This window comes from Pagrus pagrus, assembly GCF_965226575.1.
Source record: "Pagrus pagrus genome assembly, chromosome: 19".
NCBI lineage: Eukaryota > Metazoa > Chordata > Actinopteri > Spariformes > Sparidae > Pagrus > Pagrus pagrus.
The window spans coordinates 24,832,852-24,860,152 of NC_140203.1; the positions used below are offsets into that span (position 1 = coordinate 24,832,852).

At 40.7% G+C, this 27,301-nt stretch overlaps 1 protein-coding gene across 1 annotated transcript; it reads left to right on the forward strand.

Annotated features, from left to right (window-relative positions):
- The first annotated feature begins 1,433 nt into the window (after positions 1–1,433).
- Positions 1,434–27,298, forward strand: LOC311274631 (rapamycin-insensitive companion of mTOR-like). Its single transcript, XM_084382459.1, has 38 exons — positions 1,434–1,613; positions 1,747–1,794; positions 5,220–5,317; positions 5,434–5,498; positions 5,584–5,715; positions 6,331–6,394; positions 7,558–7,684; positions 7,830–7,999; positions 8,088–8,155; positions 8,238–8,305; positions 8,483–8,565; positions 9,771–9,858; positions 9,953–10,043; positions 10,153–10,219; positions 10,303–10,383; positions 10,471–10,571; positions 10,705–10,870; positions 12,348–12,449; positions 12,642–12,688; positions 12,790–12,925; positions 13,118–13,317; positions 14,541–14,667; positions 16,102–16,266; positions 16,362–16,438; positions 16,915–16,993; positions 17,078–17,187; positions 17,609–17,696; positions 18,410–18,502; positions 18,610–18,716; positions 20,277–20,512; positions 20,600–21,641; positions 22,287–22,464; positions 22,583–22,667; positions 23,172–23,366; positions 23,496–23,654; positions 24,514–24,637; positions 24,749–24,887; positions 25,933–27,298. Exons 1-38 carry the CDS (start codon positions 1,562–1,564, stop codon positions 26,002–26,004), a joined length of 5,130 nt encoding a protein of 1,709 aa, XP_084238585.1. The 5' UTR covers positions 1,434–1,561; the 3' UTR covers positions 26,005–27,298.
- The last annotated feature ends 3 nt before the right edge of the window (positions 27,299–27,301 follow it).

The following is a 27,301-nucleotide window of genomic DNA, read 5'->3' on the forward strand; positions in this document are numbered from 1 at the left end:
GTAAGACGTTATCTCAGTGGCAGGCAACAATTTGTGAAGTTGGGAAAGTTTTCTTTATCGTGTTTGGATATTGCTTGTGGCGTCCCCCAGGGGTCAGTGTTGGGTCCCAAACTGTTTATTCTGTACATTAATGACATGTGTAGAGTTTCTAAATTATTGAAGCTGGTATTATTTGCTGATGATACAAATATTTTTTATTCAGGTGAGAATCTATAACAATTATTAGAGGTGATCACTGCAGAAATGGGAACATTAAAAAAGCGGTTTGATAGAAATAATTCACTAAATTTGAAAAAAACAAATAATTTAATTTGGTAATTATAAAGCAAATACTCAAGTACAGATACAAATAGAGTGTGTCAACATTGAAAGAGCTAATTAGTACACATTTCTTGGGGTGACAATAGACGACAGAATCAGCTGGAAAACTCACACAAAACATGTACAATCCAAATTGTCAGGAAGCATTTCACTACTGAGCAAAGCCAAGCATGTTCTGGATCACAAATCTCTCCATATTCTCAACTGTTCACTGGTTTTACCGTATTTAAGTTATTGTGTGGAGGGGTGGGGCAACACATAAAATTGCTCATTAACCTGCTGCAGGATGAATCCTTCCCCACAAAGGTCCAACCAGAGGGTGGAGCATGTCTCTGAAGAATGGAGTGGTGCTTCTCCTCAGTCAGGGTGGAGTCAGTTCTGTGCAGGAGTCTGAAAACATCTTCCAGCACCATGTTTCACTGTGGCATAATTCTCTCTCCTGTTCGTCTCCTTACATACACCCTTCTGTTACTGACACTAAGCTATCACTGGGATTCATCAGTAAATAGACTTTTTTCATCATCCACTGTGAAATTCTGGTATTTCTTAGCTTGGAGATTTTCAATGTGGTCTCAGACTTTTGGGCCCCACTGTATGATCTAACATTATAAGTGAATACAACACCAAGCTGTGAACATTTCCAATGTCAGAATATCTGCCAATGTTCATCAGAGCCCATATTTATCATGAACGTAACTGCTGACAATTACAACCAATAGGCTACATTTATTTTTATTTTTCAGTTACACATTCATTCGTATCTTTTAATTTTTCTATTGATATTTCTCAATTGGCATAGTCTTAATTAGCACGAAAATTCTTAGGAATCCTACAGGATTTTATTGTAACCGACAGAAAAAGACTGATTTACAACAGGACTGTGGAAATCCGAAAAGAGCCTAAACCTCTTCATTAAGAATTTTAGAGTTTTAGAAATTTGTGGGAATCCTGAAGGATTTTATTGGAAAAATTGAAAATCCTGTTTAAGAAAACCATCTTCTACATCCGTGTGGTAAATGTGTGTGTTTTCTTTTTTCATGCTCATGTGTCATTATACAAGAGCTCGTGGGTTTCACATCCTCCACGACAACATTTCAGACTGCTTAGTGATGCGTGCAGGGGGAGTCTTCAGTGGCAGAGTACTGATGAAGATGAGGCACAGGGGATGACAGGATGTAGATTCTCGCGATAGTATCATGCGCTCGGCCCATTCAGCGCATTCAGTGCGGCTCCTGTAAAGATGGCGGTCAGCAGCATCCGAGGCCGCCCGTCACGGAGCAGTCGGATGCGAGGTGAGGCAGATTTCCGCTCACGACGCGGCTTGACCGCACTCTCACCGAGACTTCAGATACTGAATTACCGCCGGCAGAGAGGCTGAGTCGTCACCAGCTCACCTCATTCATAACTTTGTGTTTGTGCTGACAGGTCGGAATGACAGCGGGGAGGAGAACGTCCCGCTGGATCTGAACAGAGGTATGTTTGAAGTGTGGGAGCGGCTGACACATTTAGGACTCGGCAGCATCACACTGAACTTCACTGTCACTGTCTGTCTCTGTCTCTGTCTGCCTGCCTGCCTCACCGCTGTGTCATGCTTTCTTCTGTGTAGATATGTTTGTGTGGGTGATGTCATGCTCAAACTAAGTGTTCGGTGCTTTGACTCTTACTGTCCGCATGTTTTGCCTGCGTGTTTACCAACTCAGTCCTCACTGTCAAGCTACAAAGATCTAAACGTGGTACTTCCGGTCTAGTCAAAACTTCTATGCAGATAGTCTACTGACTTTTTAGATAGTGATGCAAACAAAGTTAGTATCATTATTATTAATAATGACGTTGACAATGGTATTCTCCTCGTGGGTCACTTTCCAATAGCTTTAAAGGGGCACTATGTTGTTTTGGAGAAGAAATTCAAACTCAGAATTTTAATATTTACAGCATTAATGAGGTAATATTACAAACTCAGAAATATGTATTTTTCCAAGTGAATAAACAAGCTGTTCTCAGAGGAAAATAAAGTCCCAGAACACTGTTTGAAGCTAGAAAGGTGGAAGGGTCCGCCACATATAAACAAAGTAAAACAGTATAAATTGTGTTGTCCTTTAAGGTCAGTTTGTTTATTCCGTTTATTCAGTCATGAAAACAAAGAAAGTTTGATTATTTAGTTTGTTTAGGCAGAAAAAAAATCAGCCAATGAAGATATTTCTTTGCTCATTAACATTTCTTCACCAAAACTACAGTGCTTGATTGATTGAAATCTTTATTTCGAACATGTACATTTTTTTTCATAAACAAACAAAACAACAAAAGAATGGTGCACATGAAAACAGACAATTCTAATGATGATGTTTAATAGTATGGTGTGAAGGATGATATAGATTTAGATTTATATCAGCTGCAAAAATGTTATTGTTATAATTAAAACATAAACACTGCATTAGCATAGCTGAGGTAAGAAGGATTCACATTCACAATCATAACCCTCTTTGCTTTACAAAAGAGGAAAAACATACAAAATCATCGACAACTGCAGTCTCTTTTAAGGAGACTGACTCTGCATCCTAAACAATAAGTGAATTGCTGCAGAGCTGCAAATAGTATGCCTTTATTTTGAAAAATAAGCAAGACTACTGTCAGTGTTCATATTATCTCCATATCTTTCTATTCAACTGAGAGTTCATCTGCTTTCAATAGCTGTGTTTACATTGACCCTAACATTGGGCTAATAATCAGAATAATAGTCCAATTAGAATAAAATTGGGCCCAACCTGAATTAATTTTCAATCGGCTCAAAAGGGCTGGTGTTTACCTTTGATTATTTGTTCAATAAGAAAATATTAGCATCTAATAAAAATGTAAATGCTTAATCAAGTCATTAAGTAACCCAAAAACCACTCCTCCCGTTTAGGATTTTTTTTTCCTGAGACTCCGTAGTCATTACAGTAGTGGATGAAGCCTGTTGTTAATTATGTAGTTGGTCAAAACCAATGTGGACAGAACAACATCGCCACAACCTGGTGCACTTACAAGTTTGTACAAAACAACGGCATAAGTAGGCCTACTAATAGGAGAGGTTGCATCACAATCAGTGCGCTTACAGGAGGGATGTAATACCAGAGAGTGTCTCTGCCTCTGCAAAGCAGAGCAATGTGATTGACAGTAGGCAGGAGCGAGGGCAGATTTTCCACTAAGGTAGCAAGCAAACAGAGAAATCAGGTCAACCTCTCAGGTCGATGCTGGTTCTTTCTCCCCTCTCCTCTCTGTAATGTTACGTTCATGAAGTAAAGTACATTTCCCCTCCAGCTCCAGTCAGCAGTCAACATTACAGAACATAAACACTGAACAATGGAGGTCACCTCCAAGGATCATTGCTGCAGTCAGGTTGATAAACAGGAGTGAAGATAAATCCACTTCTTAATCCCAAAAATTAAAAGTCATCTCTGAGCTCTCTTCCCGTCGGTGAACAGCTCCGGATCAGAGGATAATTTATTTATTCCTCCAGAAGGTCTGGCTCCACACCAGACTCTCTCCTCCAGAGCTGGCCCGCTCTGAGGAGCTGAGCAGCAGCTATGAGGCTTGTGTTGGGGGAAATTACCTATTGTATGTTTAAAAGAGTTATAAATACATTTATTAAAATAATAATGTCATAACCTGATTAATAAAATGAGATTTTAGCAGGCCTTTGGTTTTCTAGTCAATGGCTAGTCATGCACTGGTGGAATGTGGGCTCCTCATGTCAGTGCTTCTAATGTCCTCTCATGTACATACATTTCATTGACCAGTAGTACAGTTCAGTGTTTCTGTCAATCAGCTTTATTCCGATGGCTGCCGTAGACAATTGTTTATCAGTTGTGGGGTTTTATTAGGGTTAAATAATGGTTATTCAGTGTTTGTGATTGATTTTGACACACATTTGCACACTCACTAAATCAGAAAAGATGATTCTTGTGATGTTTTCAGTTAGGGCACAGTTGAAAATTGAAACATTATGAAAATCACAATGCAGCCAAGTATAAGTGTAAATAGTCAAATCACAGGAGCTGCGATTCTTGATAAAGATAAATGAGAATAAAGAGATGTCCTGACCTACAGATCTTGTTCTGCAGATTAAAGTAAACATGTTTGTTTGGTACAGACCCCAACACATGTCAAATCATCATGAACTTAATAGTTTTTTTTTCAGTATAAATGAAAATTGTGATGAAAAAAATGATCATTCCCACTAATCATTAATCATCCGTCGAAATAATATTTTTTTTTTACCATATTGCGCCACCCTATTTTCAGCTATCATTTCTCACTTCAGTATTTTAAGCCTAACAAACTACAAACATTTAAGTTGTGTGAGCACACAAGAGATGTGACAGTGTCCTCATTACAGAGAAATAATATCCCTGTTAAATCACAGCAATCTGCACAGGAACACTTTGCTCCGTGCCGCATCATTTCATCCTAGAATAGAATGCCAAAAATGGAAAGAGAAAATGATGAAGGGTTCAATGCACCAGAGTGACTTACTTTATAACTATTATTACCTGCTGACTTTCATCACATTAAATCATCAGTGTGGCAGAACACAAGTTCTGCTGTTCTCATCTTCATGTTGGGAATATACTTACAAAAATTCCTACATTATAATAGTTTTTTTAGGGCTGCAATGATTGACAAAAATCTGAATTGAAAAATTGAAGCTGTGGATCTGTGCACGTGGCAGACAGAGGGAAATAGTTCCTCTGCTGTGGGTACCAGTATTTACTCCCACTGTGTTTAATGTGTTCACTGTTTCTGTTTGACACCCTTCATTATGGTCACACTTGTGTGAAAGGAATATTTTTCCGTTGACATCAAGTCATAGTGTTACTTTGGTTTATATGTAAAGACCATGTCGCCTCCACTGATTTCAGATCCTGCAGACAACCTTCGTGAGATCCTTCAAAATGTTTCGAAGCAGCAAGGAGTCTCCAACATGCGCAAGCTCGGTCACCTCAACAACTTTGTAAAGGTTTGTGACATTCACATCTGTACACCCTGCTGGTGGGTTTAATAATCAGTGACCGTGCTCTGGGTACACACATAAGTACATGACCTGCTCTGAAGTTGTATTTTTCTCCCCCACAGCTTCTCTGCAGTGTTGGCCACTCAGAGGAGAAGCTTGGCTTTTCATATGAGGAGATAATTATTTGGTGAGTATTTGGACTCATCGACAATTGCATATTTCTTCTGCTGCAGTGTTCTTGTTTACATGTCTTTCCTGATGTCCCTCCAAAGTCTTCGGGTAGCATTGTTGAATGAGGCCAAGGAAGTGCGTGCAGCTGGGTTACGAGCTCTACGTTACCTGATCAGAGACAGCAGTGTACTAGAGAAGGTACTTCAGCTGCAGGTGGACTACTTGATTGCGAGGTGAGTGAACACCACACAGCTGAAAGAGGCTGAGTTTAGTGATAGTCGTCGTCATGTCATGTAGTAATATAGTGGAAGGGGCCGCTGATTCTGGAAGTGTTTGTACTGTCATTATTATTTTTCCTTTCAAAGATTACCTTAATGTTCCTAAATATAGAAACACAGCACTCTCCCAGATGATGTAAAACTGCTGCGGGATTAAGTTGTGGCCACAAGTTTTAATTTGGAGAAAAAAGCCAGTCAGAGGAGCGAATCAAGTTTTGTCATTTCAGTTGAGAAGAAACATGGCGTCATAGTCGTTGAATGTAATCTTGAGCTTGTTCCTACCATGTATCTTCTACTTTTTTTTAAAATCCAAGTTCCAGATATTTATTAGTGATATCTAACAGTCAAACACACTTGTGTACTGATGATTCAACCTGGGGTTTTCATACCAACTGCTGCTGTACACATTCTGTAGCTGTGAGGCATGAAATATTGTCTATAGGGTAAATGAATAGTTACTTTCAGAACCAGGGTTGCCTGAAACAATACTTCCCACCTTGCAACTGTCTTGAATGAGTTATAACAGTGGCGTTGTCCTTTAATAAACCCGTCCTCTCGTTTCTGTCCCAGGTGTATAGATATCCAACAAAGTAATGAGGTTGAAAGAACACAGGCTCTCAGGCTGGCACGCAAGGTGAGATCCGTTCTGTCTTATAGTTGGAAAAAAAAAGCTAATTCCTCCATCAGATTTATGAATCCATTTAGGGCATTTAGCAGACACTTTTGTCCAAAGCGACTCACAATAAGTACATTTGTCACAAGAAAGAAACCACAACATATCAACGTCGATAAAGTAAGAATGAGAAAATAGAAACAATTTTCACGCCCTCTTCTGAGCATAGCTGCTGCTATTTATCAAGTATAACTTAAGTGCATAAGTGCTATGATTTAGGTGCTAAGGGTAAGAATATACAAGTGCATATACGTTTTTTTGCATATGGGGGGGGGGGAGAATCATCCTCACCACCTGTGAACTAAAATCTGGTGCCTACATCACCCACAATTCACCTTCACCACTGACAGTTAGGTCAGAGATTCAATTGTGTTCTACTATTTGTGGTTAATGTTGCCTCGAGCCACACTGGCTCAGTTAAAGATGAGATGCGGGCTGCAGAAGTCTGGTGAGTTCAATTCTTTCTAACTCCACACGTACAGATTTCTTTCATTCTGAAACTTGTAGTCTTTAGCCTCACTGAAGCTGAGTCAAGTGACATCACTAGAAGACATTTATCAGGTTAAATTTAGCCTCAGACCAGAGGAGTCATACAAATCACATGCTGTGTCTCATATAAGTTTATGAGATGCTGTTGATATTATAGTTGCCTCAAGGCAAATATATATCTCTTTTATGCACGGACAGGAATTTTAGCATTGAAACAGCAGGCCTATACTGTATATTTGGGATGTTGTATTATTATCTTTTAGGACTTCAAAGTGCTTTTCCCCCCAACATTCAAGGGTAATTTCACCAGAATTGCAAACAAGCCGATAAATAAATAAATGAACATGAAGTAAAAAAGAAAGATACATCTACAGCTACTTTCTACAGAAAAAAAAAATTGTCTATAAAAACTGGCAACAATGTGGTCTGTGGAGACCACCCCTGATCCCAGCCTCCTCACAAATCATTTGCTCATCAAACTTCCCACAGAAGGCTTTATACATTTCTAAAACCTCTGACACCAATAATCCTGGTACCACATGACAATCCATGTAGGTGTTTGGTTATTTTGTTTGACTTTCAGACTGACGAACCAATCTAACTGCCCTGTGTGTTTGTGCTGCTGCCTCGTACAGATGATCACTGTGAATGCACTGCTCTTCCCCTCCTCTGTCACCAATTCCCTCATTGCCGTGGGCAACGATGGGCTGCATGAACGAGATCGTATGGTGCGGGCCTGCATTGCCATAGTCTGTGAGCTCTGTGAGTACAAACAAACTGCACACACGCAAGCACACACACACAAACACACAACCACACACACACGACACACACGTACACACTCTCAGCCTGACGTCAGCAGTGTAACAGTGTTGGCAGAACTCTGTGTGGTCCCTTTATTCTGCAGCCTTGAAGAACCCTGTTGTGGTGGCACAGCGGGGCGGACTCAGCACCATTCTGAAGAGCGTGACCGACTGTCAGCTGAGTCGCATCAATGAAGCTCTCATCACCACCATCCTGCACCTCCTCAACCACCCTCACACCAGGCAGTACGTCCGCTCTGATGTTGAACTCGAGGTACTGACACATCACAAACTTAATGTTCTGTACAAAACAACTCTTAAAGTATGTGTGATGATATTTATAAAACACATCTCTCTTCTAGCAAATCCTGGCCCCATATACAGACTTCCACTACAGACACACTCCCGATATAGCAGAGGGGCAGCTCAAGTGAGTTACACAAAGTCTGCTGCAGCATGTTACATAAAACTTGTTTAGTCATTGTTTAATATTTTTTATTTCTTGTCCTCAGGGAGGATAGGGAGGATCGATTCTTGGCCAGTAAAATGTCTATAGTTGCCTCATTTCGTTCCTGGTCAGGTAAATGGTGTCATTTATCTTTAAATCATGTGGCACTTCTCTGTTCCTTCTCTACATTATGTTCATTTATGAATGCCTCATTAACCTTCCCATTGTTTATAACATTGCAGAATATTATTACTCAGCGAGAACATGTGCTGTGTTCCTCTGGCTAACTCTGGCCCCTTCACCTTGCAGGCATCATTAACCTCTGCAAGTCAGGCAACTCTGGCATCCAGTCTCTTATTGGCTTACTCTGTATACCAAATATGGAAGTGCGGGTAGGTAATCAGTAGAATGTAACAGTCATATTTGTTTGCTTTGTGAAAGGACACAACCTTCAACCAGAAGCTAAAGGCTTTAATGCTTATTTGTATTCCATCTGTGTACATTTTGAAATATAAAATGTTTCTCATTTCCTCTCTAAATTCTTAATTGAAACCATCATTTAAGCCCTGCAGTTCCAAATAAGTTTTACATTTCAGAGGATTCCCAAGCTTTCCAAAGATATTAGGTTGAGTTTCAGAGATATGTGTATGAAACCATTCACAAGACAGAGAATATTTCATTTTGTTGGATTTGTGGAGTAATAAAAACGTGGCAGCTGTAGGTCAGCATCATATGGCTGTTCAGGACACATTATACATGTGTAGTGGTCAATTTAATTCAATTTATTATTTTTGGGCTTTAAAGCACCACTTCACCCAAATTACAAAAAAAAAAAAAAAAAAAAAATTCTCCACATTCTGAGCTGTCCATTTCTCAGTTTAAGTTAATTCAGTCCGTCTAGGAAGTTGTGATCACAACAGTTCTACCAATCAATCTCAGCCATTTTGTCCACCCTCCTCAGCTTTTCAGCAAATATGACTAATCATTGTAGTTTTCTGAGTTTTACTAATCAGAGCAGTCCCCCATGCAAAACCTTTAGCCATAGCCTTGCTAGCTCTATGTTAACGTCCGCCTCATGTAGTAAAACTGTATTTCACACTATGTTGGTTAAACTTTGCAATAAATCTGTGGCACACAACACGTGTGCCGAACCGTCGTGGGGTATGGTACAGATCACACAGCAACTACAATCTGTTACATCACCAACATTAGCATTAGCTAGCTAATTATCTTACCGAGGTGAGTCTTCACCATCCAGAGCGCCAACGTGCCTCCTATTCAGACATCCAGCATAACTGATGTGCTCCCATGCCAGGCACGGTCAGCTATGCATATGTTGGTGTTCACAACTTGTTTTGGCTAAGTTAAGAGTGAAATGCTACCACGCTTCAGATGATTTTGGTCATGAAGGTGTTGCCTACTACTCTGGTCATCGATTTTTGTCGAATACGTCAAATATTCATTGCACCCCTAATGCAGACATGACAAGAAAGTCTCACTTTTAACAACAGAAATTACTACTAAAGACAAGTCACAAAAAACCACACACCTGTTTTATCATGTTTGACAGTGCTAAAGTCACATCTTTCCCCCACAGAAAGGTTTGTTGGAGGTGTTCTATGATATCTTCCAGCTTGTCATACCTGTAGTGACTGCAGACTTCAATGAAGCACTTACTAGTGTAGGTGGGTACGGTCACATCACTTTGATCAACTCCTTCTTTATTTGGACTTGTCTGAAGTCGTATCAGAAGCTCAACTGACACTGTTTCCTGTTAAGACCCCAGTAGATTTCAGGACAGCTGGAGGTTGTCTGATGGATTTGTGGCTTCAGAGGCACAAACAATTCTCCCACGTCGACCATGCTCAAGGTGAATCCTGTGTGTGGATACTAAGACTATCTCATGACGTGTGCTGAAAGATGATGTAATTGAGATGAATGAATAGAGATTTAAAGTTGAATTCCTATTTCTGTTCCAGGCCGGACCTGATGGACAACTACCTGGCTCTGGTGCTTTCTGCCTTCATTAAGAGTGGACTACTGGAGGTACAGTCATTTACCACAGAGTAGTTGTTTGTGTTTTTATCATCCTGTCAGCGTTTGTATCATACTGTGTCTGACTTCCGCAGGGTCTGGTCGAGGTGATCACAAGCAGCGATGATGCCATATCTATACGGGCTACCATCCTGCTGGGAGAACTTCTCCATATGGTACATCCCTCATGTGCTCCAATTCATTGATCCAAACTGGAAATTCCTAAAATTGTTTATGTGTATTCATCTGGTTCTCTCACACAGGCCAACACCATCCTCCCTCACAGCCACAGCCACCACCTACACTGCTTGCCCACCCTCATGAACATGGCAGCCTCCTTCGATATTGCTCCTGAGAAGAGACTGTGAGTACCTCAGCCCAGAAGTGCTGCAGATGGGACAGGCTTAGTGAAGAGGATGTCTAACTAGTGTCCAATTCTAATGTGTTTTCGTAAAACAATGTCAAAGAATTGGCACTGAAATAGATGCTTTTTGCAGACGAGCAAGTGCTGCTGTCAACTACCTGAAGTGTTTTCATGAGAAGAAGAAGCGAGGAGCAAAACCTTACAGTCTCTATTTGGACCACATCCTCCGCACATCAGGAACATCGCACTACTGCCGAGACCAGCACTTTAGACCTCAGAGAGACATTTTCATTGTCAAGGTACACAAATGACCAAGTATTGATCACATATTCCTGCAGTGTGTCTTTAGCGGTTTCAGGGCTCTATGTTTTTTACTTGGTGAATCTCATGAAGGTTATCAGCAAGTCTTCGTTTTGGATTTTAAAGGAAAATTTGGTCCTGAGCTCTGAATACGATGGAGTTGTATATTTGAGGTGAATGTTTAAGTGGTGGGTAAACATAAGAAGTGAACAGGGAGGAGAGTTAAGGTGTGTGTGTTTGTGCGTGTGTGTGTGTTTGTGTTTTGTGAATGTGCTGACCAGGTTCAGGGCATTTAACCTGTTTTGCCATATACAAGTGCTGTCAAACTGACCATGACCAGTTGTGAGTGTGCTAGAAGCTATCTGTACCTGCGTATGTGTGTGTGTGTGTGTGTGTGTGTTTGTGTGTCTCTGTGTTTGGGGAAGGGAAAGGGAAACATTCATCTGATTGCGATAGAGCACTGAAATACGACAGTGGCCCTGCATTGCAATCTAAGAAAACACAGGGAAATAGACATTTCAGAAAGAAAAGTATAACAAGTCTCCACAAATCTTCACTGATTTGACCCAAGCAAAGAAATGGTCAAATACAGAAACACAAGCAAGTACAGAAAACACAACTGAACACAGAGAAATAAAATGATTGATTGCAACTAGGCTTTCTGTGTTTCACTTTTACTTTTTCCATCACTTTCTGTATTGGGTTGTGTTTTCTGTGTTGGTGAACGTGTTTCTCAGTTTGCTAATGTTTTTCAATGATCATCCCATTCAAATTTCTTGGCACTTACAAATTGAAGAACAACGAGACAACACCTTCAGCTCAGTGTCTACTCTGAAATTGAAAGTATTCTCACATTATCCACAACAGTCTGGTCCAACAGTTCAGACATTCATACCCTCACCGCTGGAACAGCTGCAGCACGGACACTGAACAGGTTAATCCCATCTATGTGTGAGGTGACATGTGATGTGTAATGTGGTCCTGTGTTTGTTCTTATTCATTGTTAATTGTCTATGTGCCATGATAAAGATGAAACCACACATATTCTCCCTTCTTAGCTCTATATTCAGTAAAGTTAACTTTTATGACTGCATATTAAATTCTATGAATAAATACCATGTTAAGGTTCACTTCAACAGCTGGGATACGTGGTATGATTATGTATCTAAAAACAATTCAAAAATAAAATAACCTGGGGCTGGTATTTATTAGATACAACAGCTGAAGGAGTGATAGGAAACAGGATGACAGAGAGGTGAAATGACATGCAGCAAAGGGCCACAGGTCTGATTTGAACCCTGAGCTGCTGCAGCGAGGACACAGCCTCTGTACATGGAGGGCTCGCTCCAACTACCAACTGAGCTGCTGGGTGCCCCAAACCAAATCCACCTCCAATGAATAATGAGTTAGAAGTAGAAGTAGAGAACAAATTAATTATGTTATTAGCTACTAAAGCCAGCTGTGTATGTCCTGTAGGAAACTGAGGATGCTCTGATGACCAACATGAGAGACAGTCACATCCTCAACCACAAAGAGAACCTGGACTGGAACTGGTGCCTCATTGGAACCATTTTGAAGGTAAAGGTGTGAATGATCTCTGCTTTCATTCAGAAACAAATTGGTAACTCATTTTTGATGTTGTAGGCTAGGATGGAAACTAATTTCCTTCTGGTTGGGCCTCATCTGCAATTGTCCAGCTAATATTGCTGTAAAAAATAAGATGCCTTTAATGGTCTTATATTCTAATGTTTGATTTACTCTTGTCTCCAGTGGCCAAATCTAAGCTTACGTAGCAATAAGGATGAACACATGCACAAGTGAGTTTTTCTGTTCATGTGTTCTCTCATTTAGTTTTCAGCACACTGATAAACAACCAGTCACATACCTTGTTTGTGTGTTTTTATTTTCTCCTGTACAGATTTGTGCAAAGGCTGCTTTTCTTCTACAAGCCCAGCAGTAAGCTGTATGGCAGCCTGGAGCTGGAGCATTCCAAGGCTAGACAGCTCACTGTGGTTGGCTGCCAGTATATAGAGTTCCTCCTGGCATCTGAAGAGGTGAGGACAAACAGATTTCTGCAACTAGTCGCACTTCTTTACATTTCTTTGCATCCGTTGCAAGTTGTTTCTGTGGTTTTGCAAATGTGTGTGTTTAGATTATCTCAGGTTGGGTTTGGAGACTACACATTTAAAACAGGGAAATGTGTCACCCTTTAACCTGCCGACTAATTCATTGTGATTGTCTGTTAGGAAGGCCAGGCGTACCTGGAAGACCTGGTGAGGGACATTGTCCAGTGTCTCTTCTGCTGTGCTGGAATCAAACCTGACCGCAGTCTGCAGGGCAGTGGGCTGCTAACCACACTCAGCCAGTACTACTTCCTCTTCCTTGGCACCCTGTCAGCCAACCCACATGGTGTCAAGATGCTGGAGAAGTGCAATGTATTCCAGTGGTAAGCATCTATTTTTAAATATGTGTTAGCAGTTAGCACTACACAATGTAAATCATCTTATATATAGGGGAAAAACATACATATTGTAGATTTTTGTGCAACCCTGTCCAGTTGTGTCTTTGCTTAAATGCCAATGCCCTCTCAGGGAGTCAAGAGGTAAAATGCAATTCAGTTAACATATCTTTGGCCATGATGGTGGCATAGCTTTTGTGTTGCCAATTTCTGTCCATTGGTTGGTCAATCAATCAATAACTATACGGCTTGTCATGAAATTTAGTACGACATTTGTGGTACAGACGGATACATTCTAAAGACTTTGGTGATGCCTGACTGTTCCTGTGCCGCCAGCAGGTTCACTTATTCTGTGAAATATTTTACCCGTGAACCAAATGGACTGACACTTAACATGGTAAGGACGCTGAGAAGCGCATGGTTCCCAGACAGTGTATCCTATTGACTTTGATGATCCCTAGACTTTTTTCTAGTGCAACCATGAGGTTGACATTTGTGGTTTTGAGTGAAGTGTCTGCTGATGGCATTGGATGGGATGCCATTAAATTTGCAACACAAAATTATGGCCCCCTGAGGAGTAATTGTTATCACTTTAGTGAGCCCCATACAATGTCTACACAACCAGTGTAATTAATTAGCACATTAGCATAGCAACAGCAGCTTCAGTCCTCTGTCTGTCTACAAAGGATGTACTCATTGAGTGAAGCATTTTGGCAGCACTCAGATTGCAATACACCATCACTGTAATTATGCTTGTAAAATGTAATAATCTAGATTAGAAGCATGAAAACATGATGCATGCATGTGTAGCGCTAGAACGGTGGTGCAAAGGGCTCCTGTGTAGATGGAGCGTTAATTTGCTAGCTCTAATTGACAGAATGATAATTTATGACCTAATATCTGCAAAACTAATGACATTCCCATCAGCCTCAGCTGTACTTGTGTTTTGCATTAACTAGCAAATGTTAGCATACTAACACCCTAAACTAAGATGGTGAACATGGTAAACATTGTACCAAGTTAAGATGAACATGTTAACAAGCTAACTTTAGCATTTAGCTGTCAAGTCTTAGACTTGTGTTGAAATTTGAACCAGACACATTCAGATCTTTATTGTCGCTGTCTCTTGTTGGATCATTTTTCAGGGTTCTCTTCTCCTGATGCTGTCATTCAGTCTATAACCAGCTGCTTCCTCTCATTTATTCCATCAGCTTGTTGAACGTGTGTAGTCTGAAGAATCAAGAGCACCTGTTGAAGTTGACGGTCTCCACGATGGATTACAGTCGAGACGGTTTGGCTCGAGTCATTCTGTCCAAAATCCTCACCGCTGCCACTGATGTAAGGCTCAACACAATTCTCTCTGACATCTTCACCACAGCATCCTCTGGTGTGATCACATGCACTAATAGTTGGTGTTATGTATGGCTCAGTATTTATCAACCATGAAGTACACCTTTTAATTGTCAACATGCTCACTGTAATCTATACGTTCTTTGCAATATCAACTCTTTTAGCAGGAGGTAAAAATGTCTCTTGGCAATGAAAGCCAACTGAAATGTTGACATTTGAAATTTCACACTACCTGTTGTTTAAGAGTCAACAATGCCTAACAAACCTGACACAATGAATGAAAACATTTTGAGAGCTCAGTTATTTGATTTGTGATATCGGTCATTATAACAAATCAAATAACTGGGCTCTTCTCATTTCTTTAACAATCATGTCTGAAGACATATCCTGTGGTCGTGGAAGAGATGTTACTCTGTTTCAGAAGGGTCAAATTATTGGCCTGCATCAAGTGATGAAAACAACTAAGGAGATTGATGAAACTACTAAAATTGGGTTAAGAACTGTCCAATGCATTATTGAAACCTCATCTTAAAATCAATTAAATTAAATAAAAATTTAAAAAATTCACGTTTGGTGAAATCAAATGGTATAAAATCTACAGTAGAACTCACGGCTAAGTTTAATAGTGAAAGTAAGAGCATTTCCACACACACAATGTGAAGAGAACTGAAGGGATTGGGACTAAACAGCTGTGTAGCCTTAAGAAAACCACTTATCAGTGAGGCTCATCTGAAAAAAGGCTTCAGTTTGCTAGGGAGCACAAAGATTGGACTCTGGATCAATGGAAAAAGATAATGTGGTCTGATGAGTCCAGATTTACTCTGTTCCACAGTTATGGGCCAATCAGGGTAAGAAGAGAGGTGGATGAAGTGATGCTCCCATCATGCCAAGTACCTACCGTACAAGCCTGTAGGGGGAGTGTTATGATCTGGGGTTGATTCAGTTGGTCAGGTCTAGGTTCAGCAATGTTATGTGCCCAAAAATGAGGTCAGCTGACGACCTGAATATACTGACTGACCAGGTTTTTCCATCAATGGATTGTTTCTTCCCTGATGGCACGGGCATATTCCAAGATGAGAATGCCACGATTCGTCAGGCTCAAACTGTCATATTTATATATTATATTTATATTATATTTAATAAATTTAATGTATAGACATTTTGGGCTGTATGCCACCTATATCTGATCTGTTGTCTAACTATTAGTACAATGCAGAAGGGCTCAACAGCCATGCATCTACATCTATTTACAACTATTTTATGGATGTTATACTTTTCAATGTGACTTCTAAAAGATGAATAATCTTGGTATCAACATAACTCTGCAGATAACAGATGTGAGGATGGTTTTTAAATGTCAAAATGAGTTGTATCGGAGACTTTTTGACTGTATTTCCTGTCTTTTATGGTTTGATGATATAGACCTGCAGGTTGTACGCCACTAAGCATCTGCGGGTCCTACTGCGTGCCAGTGTGGAGTTCTTTAGTAACTGGGGCATCGAGCTCCTGGTCACCCAGCTTCACGACCGCAATAAGACCATTTCCATGGAGGCACTGGAAATCCTGGATGAAGCCTGTGAAGACAAGGTGAGGAAGCAAACCACACAACATAAATGGTGCAAGAAGTGTGGGTTTTAAATCATTGGCACTTAAAGAGCCCCCTTACATGTGTTCTTCTTCAGGCCAACCTACATGCACTGACAGAGATGAAACCTGCACTCACACACCTGGGGGACAAGGGTGTGCTACTGCTGCTAAGGTAAACTGTCCATTCATCCATGGCAATAGACTTGTCAGTCTGACTTGGACTTAATTTATGTCTCTGCAGGAGGTGGGGTAATTTCAATATAACCTTCTAGGTGTGTATTTGTGAAAAGCTTTGTAATCCCTACCCCAGTGATAATTACAACCATAAGTACCTCCTGTTTTTCTGTGAACCACTGGTCCTTCTGTAATTTAAGTCTTGTTGTTTGAGTCTTACATCTAAATGCCTTGAAAAAAACTATGGAAAACAGTTACATAAAAGAAGAAAAAGTAGTCTCAACACTGGTAACATATGCATGTCCCATGATCCACAAACAAAAAGGAAAAAAAGATTTTACAAATGTATATGATTACTTTGAGTGTTTCTATTATATGACTGAATGGCTTTATATGTCTTTTACAAAGCACTGTGTATTGTTGTTGTTGACAGGTGCTATACAAATACATGTTCCTTGTTTCTGTTGTCACCAGGTTTTTATCTATTCCAAAGGGTTTCTCCTATCTCAGTGAGAGAGGATATGTCACTAAACAGATGGAGAAATGGCAGAAGGTACATTTCCACCAGCATACGTCCGTCATTCTGTCATTTCCCTTGACATTAATAGCTGTTCAATGTTCCTGCGTGCCCTTGCAGGAGTATAACTTGAAGTATGTGGACATGATAGAGGAGCAGCTTAATGAGGCCCTCACCACGTACCGCAAACCTGTTAATGGAGACAACTATGTACGCCGCAGCAACCAAAGGTGACCCACCCTGCTTACTGTACTGGACTGCTTACTGTATTTAAAACACAACACAAATATAATAGAGGCACATCATTTACAGCAGCTCCAGTCCTGCCATTTCACCACCATGATAAAGGTGATTGTTACAGTTTTTAGCTGTGTGCTGGGGTGACAGTGTTAGTCTGTTGCCTGGTCTGTCTGTCAGTTGGTCTGTTGTTCGGTGCACCACTGTAGTCCTGACAAACATATCTCAAAATCTACTGGATGAATGCACACATTTATTGTTCCCCAGAGAATGATTTTGGTGATCCCTGCTCATTTAGCACCATCATCTGGCCAAAATATTATTTGCAAGATAAATTTCCATCTGTACAAACAACAAAGCATAGTTGTAACTTAATACAGCTTGTTCCCTCTTTGTTCATGTATGGTAATATAGGTTACAGAGGCCAAATGTTTACCTTCCTGTGCACTTGTATGGTCAACTGGTTCATGATAAGACTGGCTGCCAGCTACTTCAAGCCCAGGTAACTTCATCTGTTTGTTACACCTCACCTACACGCTGATGTACATCCGGAGATGCAATTAAAGGTGTAATTTGTATGAAATGGCCAGAATTCGAAGATGTTCCAAAACTATACTCTCCCACTATACTCTGTTGTAGCTGGCTTTGGCTGAAGCGACTAGCTGCCGTAAGCAAGGAGCTTAGTTAGACATGGATGATTACTGTTGTTACTGTTGTTGTTGCTAACAGGAGCCAGTTGGCTAAATCAGTTAGCAGTCGCTGCACTTTCTAGCTTCAGGGAGGTAGCGGGCATAAGATGGGCTGAAAGGTTAGAAGGCAGTGATGATACCATTGTCATGAAAAGTGATGTCATGAAACCAAATGCGTCACTGTGAAAGGTGACATGTAGTAAAAAGTGTTATTGGGGAAAAAACATTATGAGATAGAAACATCTACAAGTATTTCTATTATAAAATTGAAAAAAATAAGCAATAATATTCTAATTGCAAAACTTTATTTCATATTGAGCCAGGTCATGAGTACTAAACCTTTACTTTAATTCTTTGCTTTAATTATTGAAATTCTTGCATAAGTAATTTAAAAAAAACATGCTTTGGTCTACTCAGCTCAAAGCCAGGATGGTCAAGGAAGGAAAGATTAAAGGTGTCATACCATAGAGTGTTGGTTGCTTTGATAGTTTGTCTGTTATCCTCTTCTTTACTCCTCCTCCTGCAGAATGTGGTTCCTGATTTGAGCTACAGTGTTCGATCTCCTGCCCTGGACAAATGGGAGGGCATCAAACAACTGAAGGCAGCACTTTGGGCTTTGGTCAGCATTTATAATTCTGTTATCATTTAGACTTAAGATTTAAAAAATATGCAATTCTAAGAAAAGGAAATCCACAGTGGATGTTCACCAGTTGTCTTTTCTACCAGGGAAACATAGGTTCATCAAACTGGGGTCTGAACCTGCTGCTGGAGGAGGGGGTGATCACTGACATTGTGGCGCTGGCCTACCACTGTGAGGTCCTGTCCATCAGAGGGTAGGACTTCAAAACTGCTTTACTTTGTTTTAAATCAGCTCACTGCACAAAACGAAGGCACATCCACCAAACCTCATGAAATAGTCATAGCCACATTATGAGCTTAAAATGCCGTTATGGTATGTATTTATATTTTAAGCATTATTCCATTAATGCTGAGCATTTGCTGCAAGTATTAAATCTGGTCTAAATGCTGAAGTACCACACGGATGGGTAAAGCCAATTTCAAGTTCAGGGAAATAAAAACCTGTCATAGCACTGCTTGCACTGGCTGTTGTCCTATAATAATTGTGCCCATAAACCAATGAATATGAAAGAATCGGCACGTTTACAACTGACATTACTTATAAATGATTATCTGCACTTTGTTCTCAAAATCATGTTTCATTAATGGTGAGAAATACTGTAAAGAGTCTGGTATTGACTTTATGGAGCTGACCCATGTTTTGTTCCATTTCCAGTTTGTTTTTTAACATACAGTTGCTAATGCCGGTTCTGTAAGTAAAACATTGCCCTCATAGTCTGTTCACACAGACTGTGCATTTCTCCAAGCAGGGAACACACATCCCCATATATGTGGAGGCCGTATGGACCACACCCACCACCAACCATCAACCATGAACCATCAGATTAAAGAGATACTCAAGTTAGCTACAGTATTCACTTGCTTATAGTGGGCATTCAACTAGCTCAGCTAGCTTACTGTGTTTTACAGCTGTACAAAAGCGTGATGTTCCTATGGTGAAACATTGCAAGAATTCTAATACTAACTCATCATTACATTAAAAAAATTATATATACAATGATACACCTTAATAAGCTGTATCACTGTATATATAACATTGTTTGGAATATATAACCAATATGTTATATATAACAGAGCTTGTTACACAGAACCATGGAAAACTGGATTGGATATAATGTGTATCTAACCAGAGAGTCTTCACAGTGAGTCTGTGTTTTAGATGAAGAAATCTTTTATTCACACACGTTTTGAACGTCCAGAGTCAACTTCTGTTATAACTCATTCTGACCAGCCACCATAACTACTATAGCCACCATAACACTGCTCAGATATTTATAAAAGGCTAGTGCAAGGTGATCACACAGAAGATGTGACTGCTTCCCACTTCTGGTGCAGAGAGGAATACAACACATTACACCTGTACTGAAAGCAATACACTGGCTGTCAGTTCAGTTTAGAATTGATTTGGAAATATAACTGCTTGATTTCAAGGCCCTAAATCGTAGGCTCCTAAATATATTACTTGCCTGCTCAATGGCTATAGCCCGATCCTCAGATCATCAAGCATGTCTCCTGAATGTACCTAGAATTCAAACTAAATCAGGTGAAGGTGCATTTGGTCGTATTGGGCTGTTCTCTGAAACAAACTGCCTGCTGATCTGTGTTTTGCTGCAAGTACTGCAGTATTAATATGTATTTTCTATCTTATTTGTTAACCTTTTATCTGGTTTACTGTAAAGCACATTGAGTTTACCTGTGTATGAAATGTGCTATACAACTAAAATTGACTTGACTTGACTGTGGCTTCTGTGCAGGGCGTGTCTGTATGTGCTGGGCCTCATCAGTAAGACGAGGCAGGGATGCGACACGTTGAGGCAGCAGGGCTGGGACGCTGTGAGACATAGCCGTAGCATGTTGTGGCCTGTAGTACCGGAGGAGTTGGAGCCGCAGTCCAGACCCTACAACCTGCTGTCCTCGGTCCCCAGTACTCTCAGGCTCACAGAGTCCACAGGCTCCAGGCACAACAGCGAGAGTGACTCTGTACAACCCAGTAAGCCCAAACTCTCCAATAAAGTCAAAGAATGATTTGATTACTTTAATAACTCTGTTACAAGAACTGCTGCTGTGTTATTTGCAGGAGTGTATATGCTAGATGATGAGAGGCTAGAAGGCTGTGACTTCTCAGAGGAGTCTTCTTTGTTCATGTGCCCCAAACTGAAGGACCGAAGCCCTTTCACCATGCTGTCCTCTTCCCGCTTCCGCAACCGCCTTCTCCATTCGCTGTCTCTCCCTGGGAAGAGGCCTTGCACCACCCCTCACTCTAAAGGCAGCAACCAAGGCCAAGCAGGAGGGCCGGATGGAAAACTGGGGCTCAGACTCACTATTGCTGAACCTACCAGCCACTCATTTGTAGCAACAGATGTTTACCCTATTTACAATGGCCATCTTTCTAAAAGCCCCTCAGGTGTGGGGAATAAAGCCATAGAAATTAGCGGGAGCACACCCAGCATTGGGGAGGTGGAAATGGACGGGTCAGGGGTGAGAACAGTTGAACACCAGCGGGAGAAGTGTAGCTATGAGAGGTTGGCTGAAGATGGGCCCTCAGCAGGCAGTGGAGCCCAATTTAAAAGCCGCAGTCAAAGCTTTAACACAGACACCACCACCAGTGGCATCAGCTCCATGAGCTCCAGCCCCTCCAGGGAGACACTGCCCTCCACCATAGACACCGACTGTGTCAGCCTTAACACTGTAATAAGCGCCCAGACCATCCAGAACGTGCACTCACTGACACCCCAACCCTACTCCACACCACTCTCAATTCCCAAGTCCTGCTCTACCTCGCTTGTCCCTCCTGGTTCCTCCCACACCTTGCCCCGCCGAGCCCAGTCCTTCAAGTCCCCCTCAGTGACCACCCTGAGCAGCTTAGCTGACTGTAGCATATACTCGAGTTCCAGAGAGGCTTTGGGATATGCCACACTGAAGTACTCGAGCTCCCACAATGGCTGCACGAGTCCTCGTGACGCTCTGGGCTATGCCACCCTAAGGAGGCTGCAACATCAACGCATCCAGCCCTCTCTGTCCCACAGCGAGGCCCTGGCCTCCCCAGCCAAAGACATACTCTTCACTAATGTCATCACCATGAATACAGGCAGTCTGGACTCCAGACTCACTTCACGAAGGTATCAGTAATGTTTAAGATGTTTGATATTCTTTTCTTTATTGTCTATAAATGCAGAATTTTTTAAGACAACACTCTAAACCTACAGTATATTAGCTGACACAGAGCTACTGTACAAACTCAAAACTTCCTCCATTTGTCTTTATAGGTAGACTTTTAATGTAATAAAACTTGTTGACAGTAGCTTTTCATGCTTTACAAGAAATGGGAACATATAACGAGTACACACACCTCTATATCCAGTGGCTCCTCAAACTTGGCAACTCTGAATCAAAGATGGCTGCATCGCAGTAAACTCCCTATATACTTATCAAATGTGACCACTTAATCCTTAAAATCCCAAGTGACAGTGTTTATAATATCATTTCACTTTAAGTTAACTTAAGATTTTTCAGCTAATATGAATGTACACATATTACACAATTACACAAATCTGAAATAAGTCTCTCAAAATAGGCTTATTAGTCTGATGGAGGTTTTACGTACATGTAATTGAACATATCTAATAAAATGGACTGCATTGCCACTGCACATAATTGATCATGTGAAACAAGGTGGTTATTTTGCAGAAATACAACATGGCACTTTAGGAATGAAAACTATTAATACCGTATGTGCCTTTATCCTATTGTCCACCTCTCTCCAGATTTCTGAAAGCTCTCAGCTTTGCATCTCTGGATAAGGAGGACCTGCTGAGCCCAATCAGCCAAACTACACTGCAGCGGTCCTCCTCTGTGCGCTCCATAGTGTCCAGTGCCACCTATGGCTCCACAGATGACTACATAGGCCTAGCTTTGCCTGTCAATATCAACAACATGTTTCAGGTAATGCTAATAGTCCATAAGAATGTTTTTTGTTTAGAGAACACCAGATCACCATTATGACTCTTCTCTGTGAACCTGAAGTGAGTGGGATGTGACCTTTGTTATTGGACTCCCTCAGCTTAAAGAAACACCGTATTTCCAAAAGAGGATGAGCCCACCTTCTGAAGACCGCTCTGCTAAATTCTTCTCTGGTGACTCGGATGGTGAGAATTTAGAAACAGGACACTTTCAGCACTTATCATCATCAAATGAACAGCTAGATCACAGCATGTTTTGCAATCCCATCAACCACTGCCATTAATTTAACTTAAATAAAGCTTGAATTTCAGCATTTTACACAGCCAAATACAATTCTAGCATCATTTTACATGTTATCTTGTTGAAGAAGTGAGGACTCTAACCTTTTATACATTTGGGCTTCTGGAGTTTTACTGTGGATGTAATTTGTTCCATCTCATGAAGTTCCCATACTTCATTATAAGGGAAGAGAAGAGAATTCTGTTACAAATCAACGATTTTTGTTAATGCTTTGTTAACGGAGCAGAAAACAAAGGGCACAGTCCAGCACCCAGACCGTGTATAGCAAAACCAATAAAAGTCTGTACTCTGAAGTCCGTGTTCAGACCACTATTTGAGTGTGAGACTGCACTTCAAATAGCCTATACTAGCTTAAGCATGTTTTCAGTGACTGCTGTGTGTATCCTCAGGCCCCAGTGATGAATGTCGCCCAGCGAGGCTTCGCTCTCAGCTCAGTATTACAGAGCTGATGGCAGTGAGCCGGGCAGAACAGCAGCAGATGCTGGGCTCAGAGGAGACGGGCCTGCAAGAGCACAGCGATAACAACTGCCTGTACTGCGCTGGACTGTCTGTACTTGGTGTCAACTCCCACAACAGCAACCCAGGTGGGATCCTGTTACTGGTTAAATGAAACGGTGCAACACACATTGTTATGATATATTTATTAAATGAGCTGCAATTTTGTCACCAAAGTGTTTTGTATTTCATATAATATAACTCCTCCTCTTCTTTAGATCTAACAGAGGTGCCCCCAGTTTCAGAGTGGTACAGCGCACCTCCAGCAAATCATATGGAGGTCATGGTCCAAACCAAGCTGTCAGGGGGGTCTTTATGCAGTGACACTGTGTCCCAGGGATCTGGGGCTAGTGGTCGCAGCACAGAACTTGTTTTGGGTAGGTACTGGAAAGAGTTTTAGTCCAACTTTCACATTTGAAGTTGGTAACTAGTACAAGGTTAATTTATTTATCATTTTACATCATATATGCAACACTCTACATTATTATTATTATTTGCAGATAAGTAAGAAAGTTATTGGGATTATCCCAATATTGAAATTCCAGCTGATAATAATAATTATTAAATATTATGTTGGATAATAGGGAGCATGGCTGTAGACCAGAGACGCCACCTGGTTTTTAGCAGGAAGTGCTTTTCCATCCACCTGTTTTTACGTGGATTGTAAATTTGTTCATGAGAAAACCATAGTGAAAATATCGCAAAAAATCATTTCACGTTTGCCTTAGATGGAAAAGTTGCTGTATCAGATGAAATCAAAATGCAACAGAGTGCATTAGAAACAAACTAAAAGAAGCAGGAACGTCATATTTCTGTCCTGTTTTCCATTGTTTGAGCTTTGACTGGAGCTTTTTAATGACGTCATCTCATTGTATCCGCTTCTTCTGCGATGTTAATGGCACCGACTCGAGAATTGGCCTCACCAACTATTTATCCTCATGAACACACTCATAATCTTCACATAACAGTTGTGGATGGATTTTGTTTTGCCAGTTTTTCTGGGAAAGCAGTGAAAATTTGGATGGAACCCTGACTGCTGTAACTTCAGAGCAGAGGCAACAGTGGAGTGAAAATAACACACTTATGAAAGCCTGACCAATGAATTAGCCGGGTTGATATATATTGGCAGATATTAGTTCATTATAGAGACAATCTTATCGATATAAACTGCATGGACTTCCATATTAGTGCACCTCTCGTTTCTGATTTTTTCTTTTTACTTATTTACCTTGGCAGGGGTGAAGACCATACCCGAGGATGCACCGGCTGGCAGGGTCCTGCTGAGAAAGGAGGTTCTTCGTCTGGTCATCAATCTCAGCTCATCTGTGGGGACCAAAAACCATGAGACCAGTCTGTTAACGTGAGGCTGACCCCATCTTTAACGAAACAAAGCTGCTTTGTTACATTTACAGTATATTGCTTACATCTATCAAGCTTATTCTGATGTTTGGTAAATGTGTTTTCCTTGTAGGATCAAGGAGAAGTTCCCCTATGCATTTGATGACATCTGTCTATATTCAGAGGTCTCCTACCTACTGGCTCACTGCATGTTCCGCCTGCCCTCACGCCGCTTCATTCAGGAGCTCTTCCAAGATGTGCCATTTATACCAGTAAGTATTTTATATTTGTGATAGGTGATCATGACCCCAGAGAATAGGGTTGTTGAAAGTGATATAAAGCAGCAAGTAGCCAAAGAGGTCTAAAGGCCAATGAACATCAGTGGAGTCCTGCATTTAATGCTCTGTCCTCCTTTCAGAAGGCCGAGCTCCCACACTTTACAAACACTGGCTGTGAGCACAGCTGCTCTGCCTGGCTGTGCTAGTTGAAGCTGTGGAGGTGATTAATGCTCAGACTACTGCTGCAGTTATGGTTGAATGATGCTATAGATATGGCTAAGGAAGCTGTACTGTGGCACTTCTGTACTGCTTCTAGTTATCAATCTAACTGCAATGATAGAGATTTGTACCTGAGCAGTCAGTTAAGTGTCGATTTGTAGTCACATTATATCATGATATATTTCAGACGGAAGCAAAACGCAGTGCAAGGGACTGCAAAAGAATTTCAGAAAAAAATGTCCCTTGCTTTAGTGTCTGTGTTTGCCTTGATGACACAGTCGCCATTATCACAGTCACATCATAAACTCCAAATGCAGCATCAGCCTTCCTCCACTCCTTGCTGCAGTTGTAGTAGGTTATTTCAAGACGTGTAAATCCAAAAATTGACAACATATATTCAATTTATGAATCATTTATGAATTTAAAAATCCAAGTTGAGCCAAAAAAATGTGATTGTAAAAGAATGAAAGATTCAAACTTAAACCTAAATGGAAATTAGACTACAATTCTAACTTGTATGTGTTTGAGCTCCCCTTTAAGTGAAATGATGGTTTAGTTTTGTTTGTTTTTTAACTATTTCTGTTTTCTTCTTAATGCTCAGTGGTCAGGCGGTGAAAAATGCTTTCTTAAAAAGCATTCTCAACGTCTGACATGTTTCAGCAGCTACAAACTTGAAGACGTGACACTTTTGTAGCTGAACAGCCACTTTTGTAGGATCTTAAGTTACATGCTCAGCTGAAGCAGAGTATCCCCTCTACTTTGCAAAAAATGCACAACTTTAAATGTACCTACATGTGATGATTGCCTGTCTGTTTCTCAGATGTATGAAGAGGCAGAGAGCATCCTGTCCATGTCGCCACAGAAGGCCCCGTCTCCACATCCTGACAATTGATACGCTGCTCCATGTGCCAGCTGATGCAGCTTGAGTCACCCTGAACTCAACTATGTGAAGTCCCAGCCCACCCCTGAATAGTCACTGACCTCTTACACACACTCCCTCACTGCAACCCCACATCCTCTCCATCTGCTGTGTCTGGGAAGCAACATCTTTCAGACAATTATCACGTGCCAGCATTACACAGAATGACAACGTCATCCGTTGATGCCAGCTAAGGTTGGCTTTCCTTATCCACATGGTCCCCTCCTCTTGTGAGGCTGTTCCTCAAAACACATAAATTAGCTTAGCTTTTCCCAAAGTGGATCTATGACATGATACTAAAAAGATGATGTGCCCAAACAGTTCCTCTACTTTTGATACAACACTGAACTTCTCCTCATGGTGAGAAAGGACTCTTTTGTTGTGGATGTTGATTGGTCTGATGGCACATGATCGGAGGATATAAAGCAGATGTAGTAAAGTCAGGCAATCATCAGATGCGCCTTTTCTCTTGTTAATTTAAGTTATTTTAGCGCTTATTAGCACATATTTATACAATGTACAAGCATTTGAGAGCACTTTGAGCTCTATTTTTCATCAGTACACTGATAACAGAGGAATCACTTCTTCTCACAAGGTAGCAATTACTGTATTCACTTGAGTTTGTTTTCCCTAAATAATTTTGAATGAGCATTCAAAGGTTTATGAACGTCATTGAATGTAGCGTGATTGTTTTTGTTTAAGGATACTAGGTACTTTTATTTATTAGTCTATCTGATCAATGCTAAAAAATACCTGCATTTCTTGACTTTTTTATTATTTTGTTGCTATAAAGCAATCTCAACCACAGTTAAGTGGCTGTTATAGTTTTACTGAGATTTGCACAAAGTCGTCAAGTGGAAATGACATTCCTGAGAAGTAAAGGAAGAATTTAACCAAGGAAAAAATATATACCTGCTCTGTAATATGAGTGTTTGTCTGTGACTTTGACAGTTTTAACATAGAAGTGTTTTGATTTTGACCTTTTTTCCACTCGATGCAATCTAATGAGACTGAACTGTTAGTAATCTAAGGCAGAAAATGTAAGCACAGAATACTATTAATAATGAGAATAATAATAATGCTGGGGGAGTCAGCTGAGACTGTTCTCCATGCAGCTGTTGATGAGAGACACTATAGAGATGTTTTGTATAGATATTGCCTGTGGGTTTGGCTGCTGAGTTTTGAAAGTTTTTGACATGACCTATAGCTCGTTGTATCATATTTTAATTTTGATTTTGTGGAATGACTAAATAATGTTTTTCAATGAGTG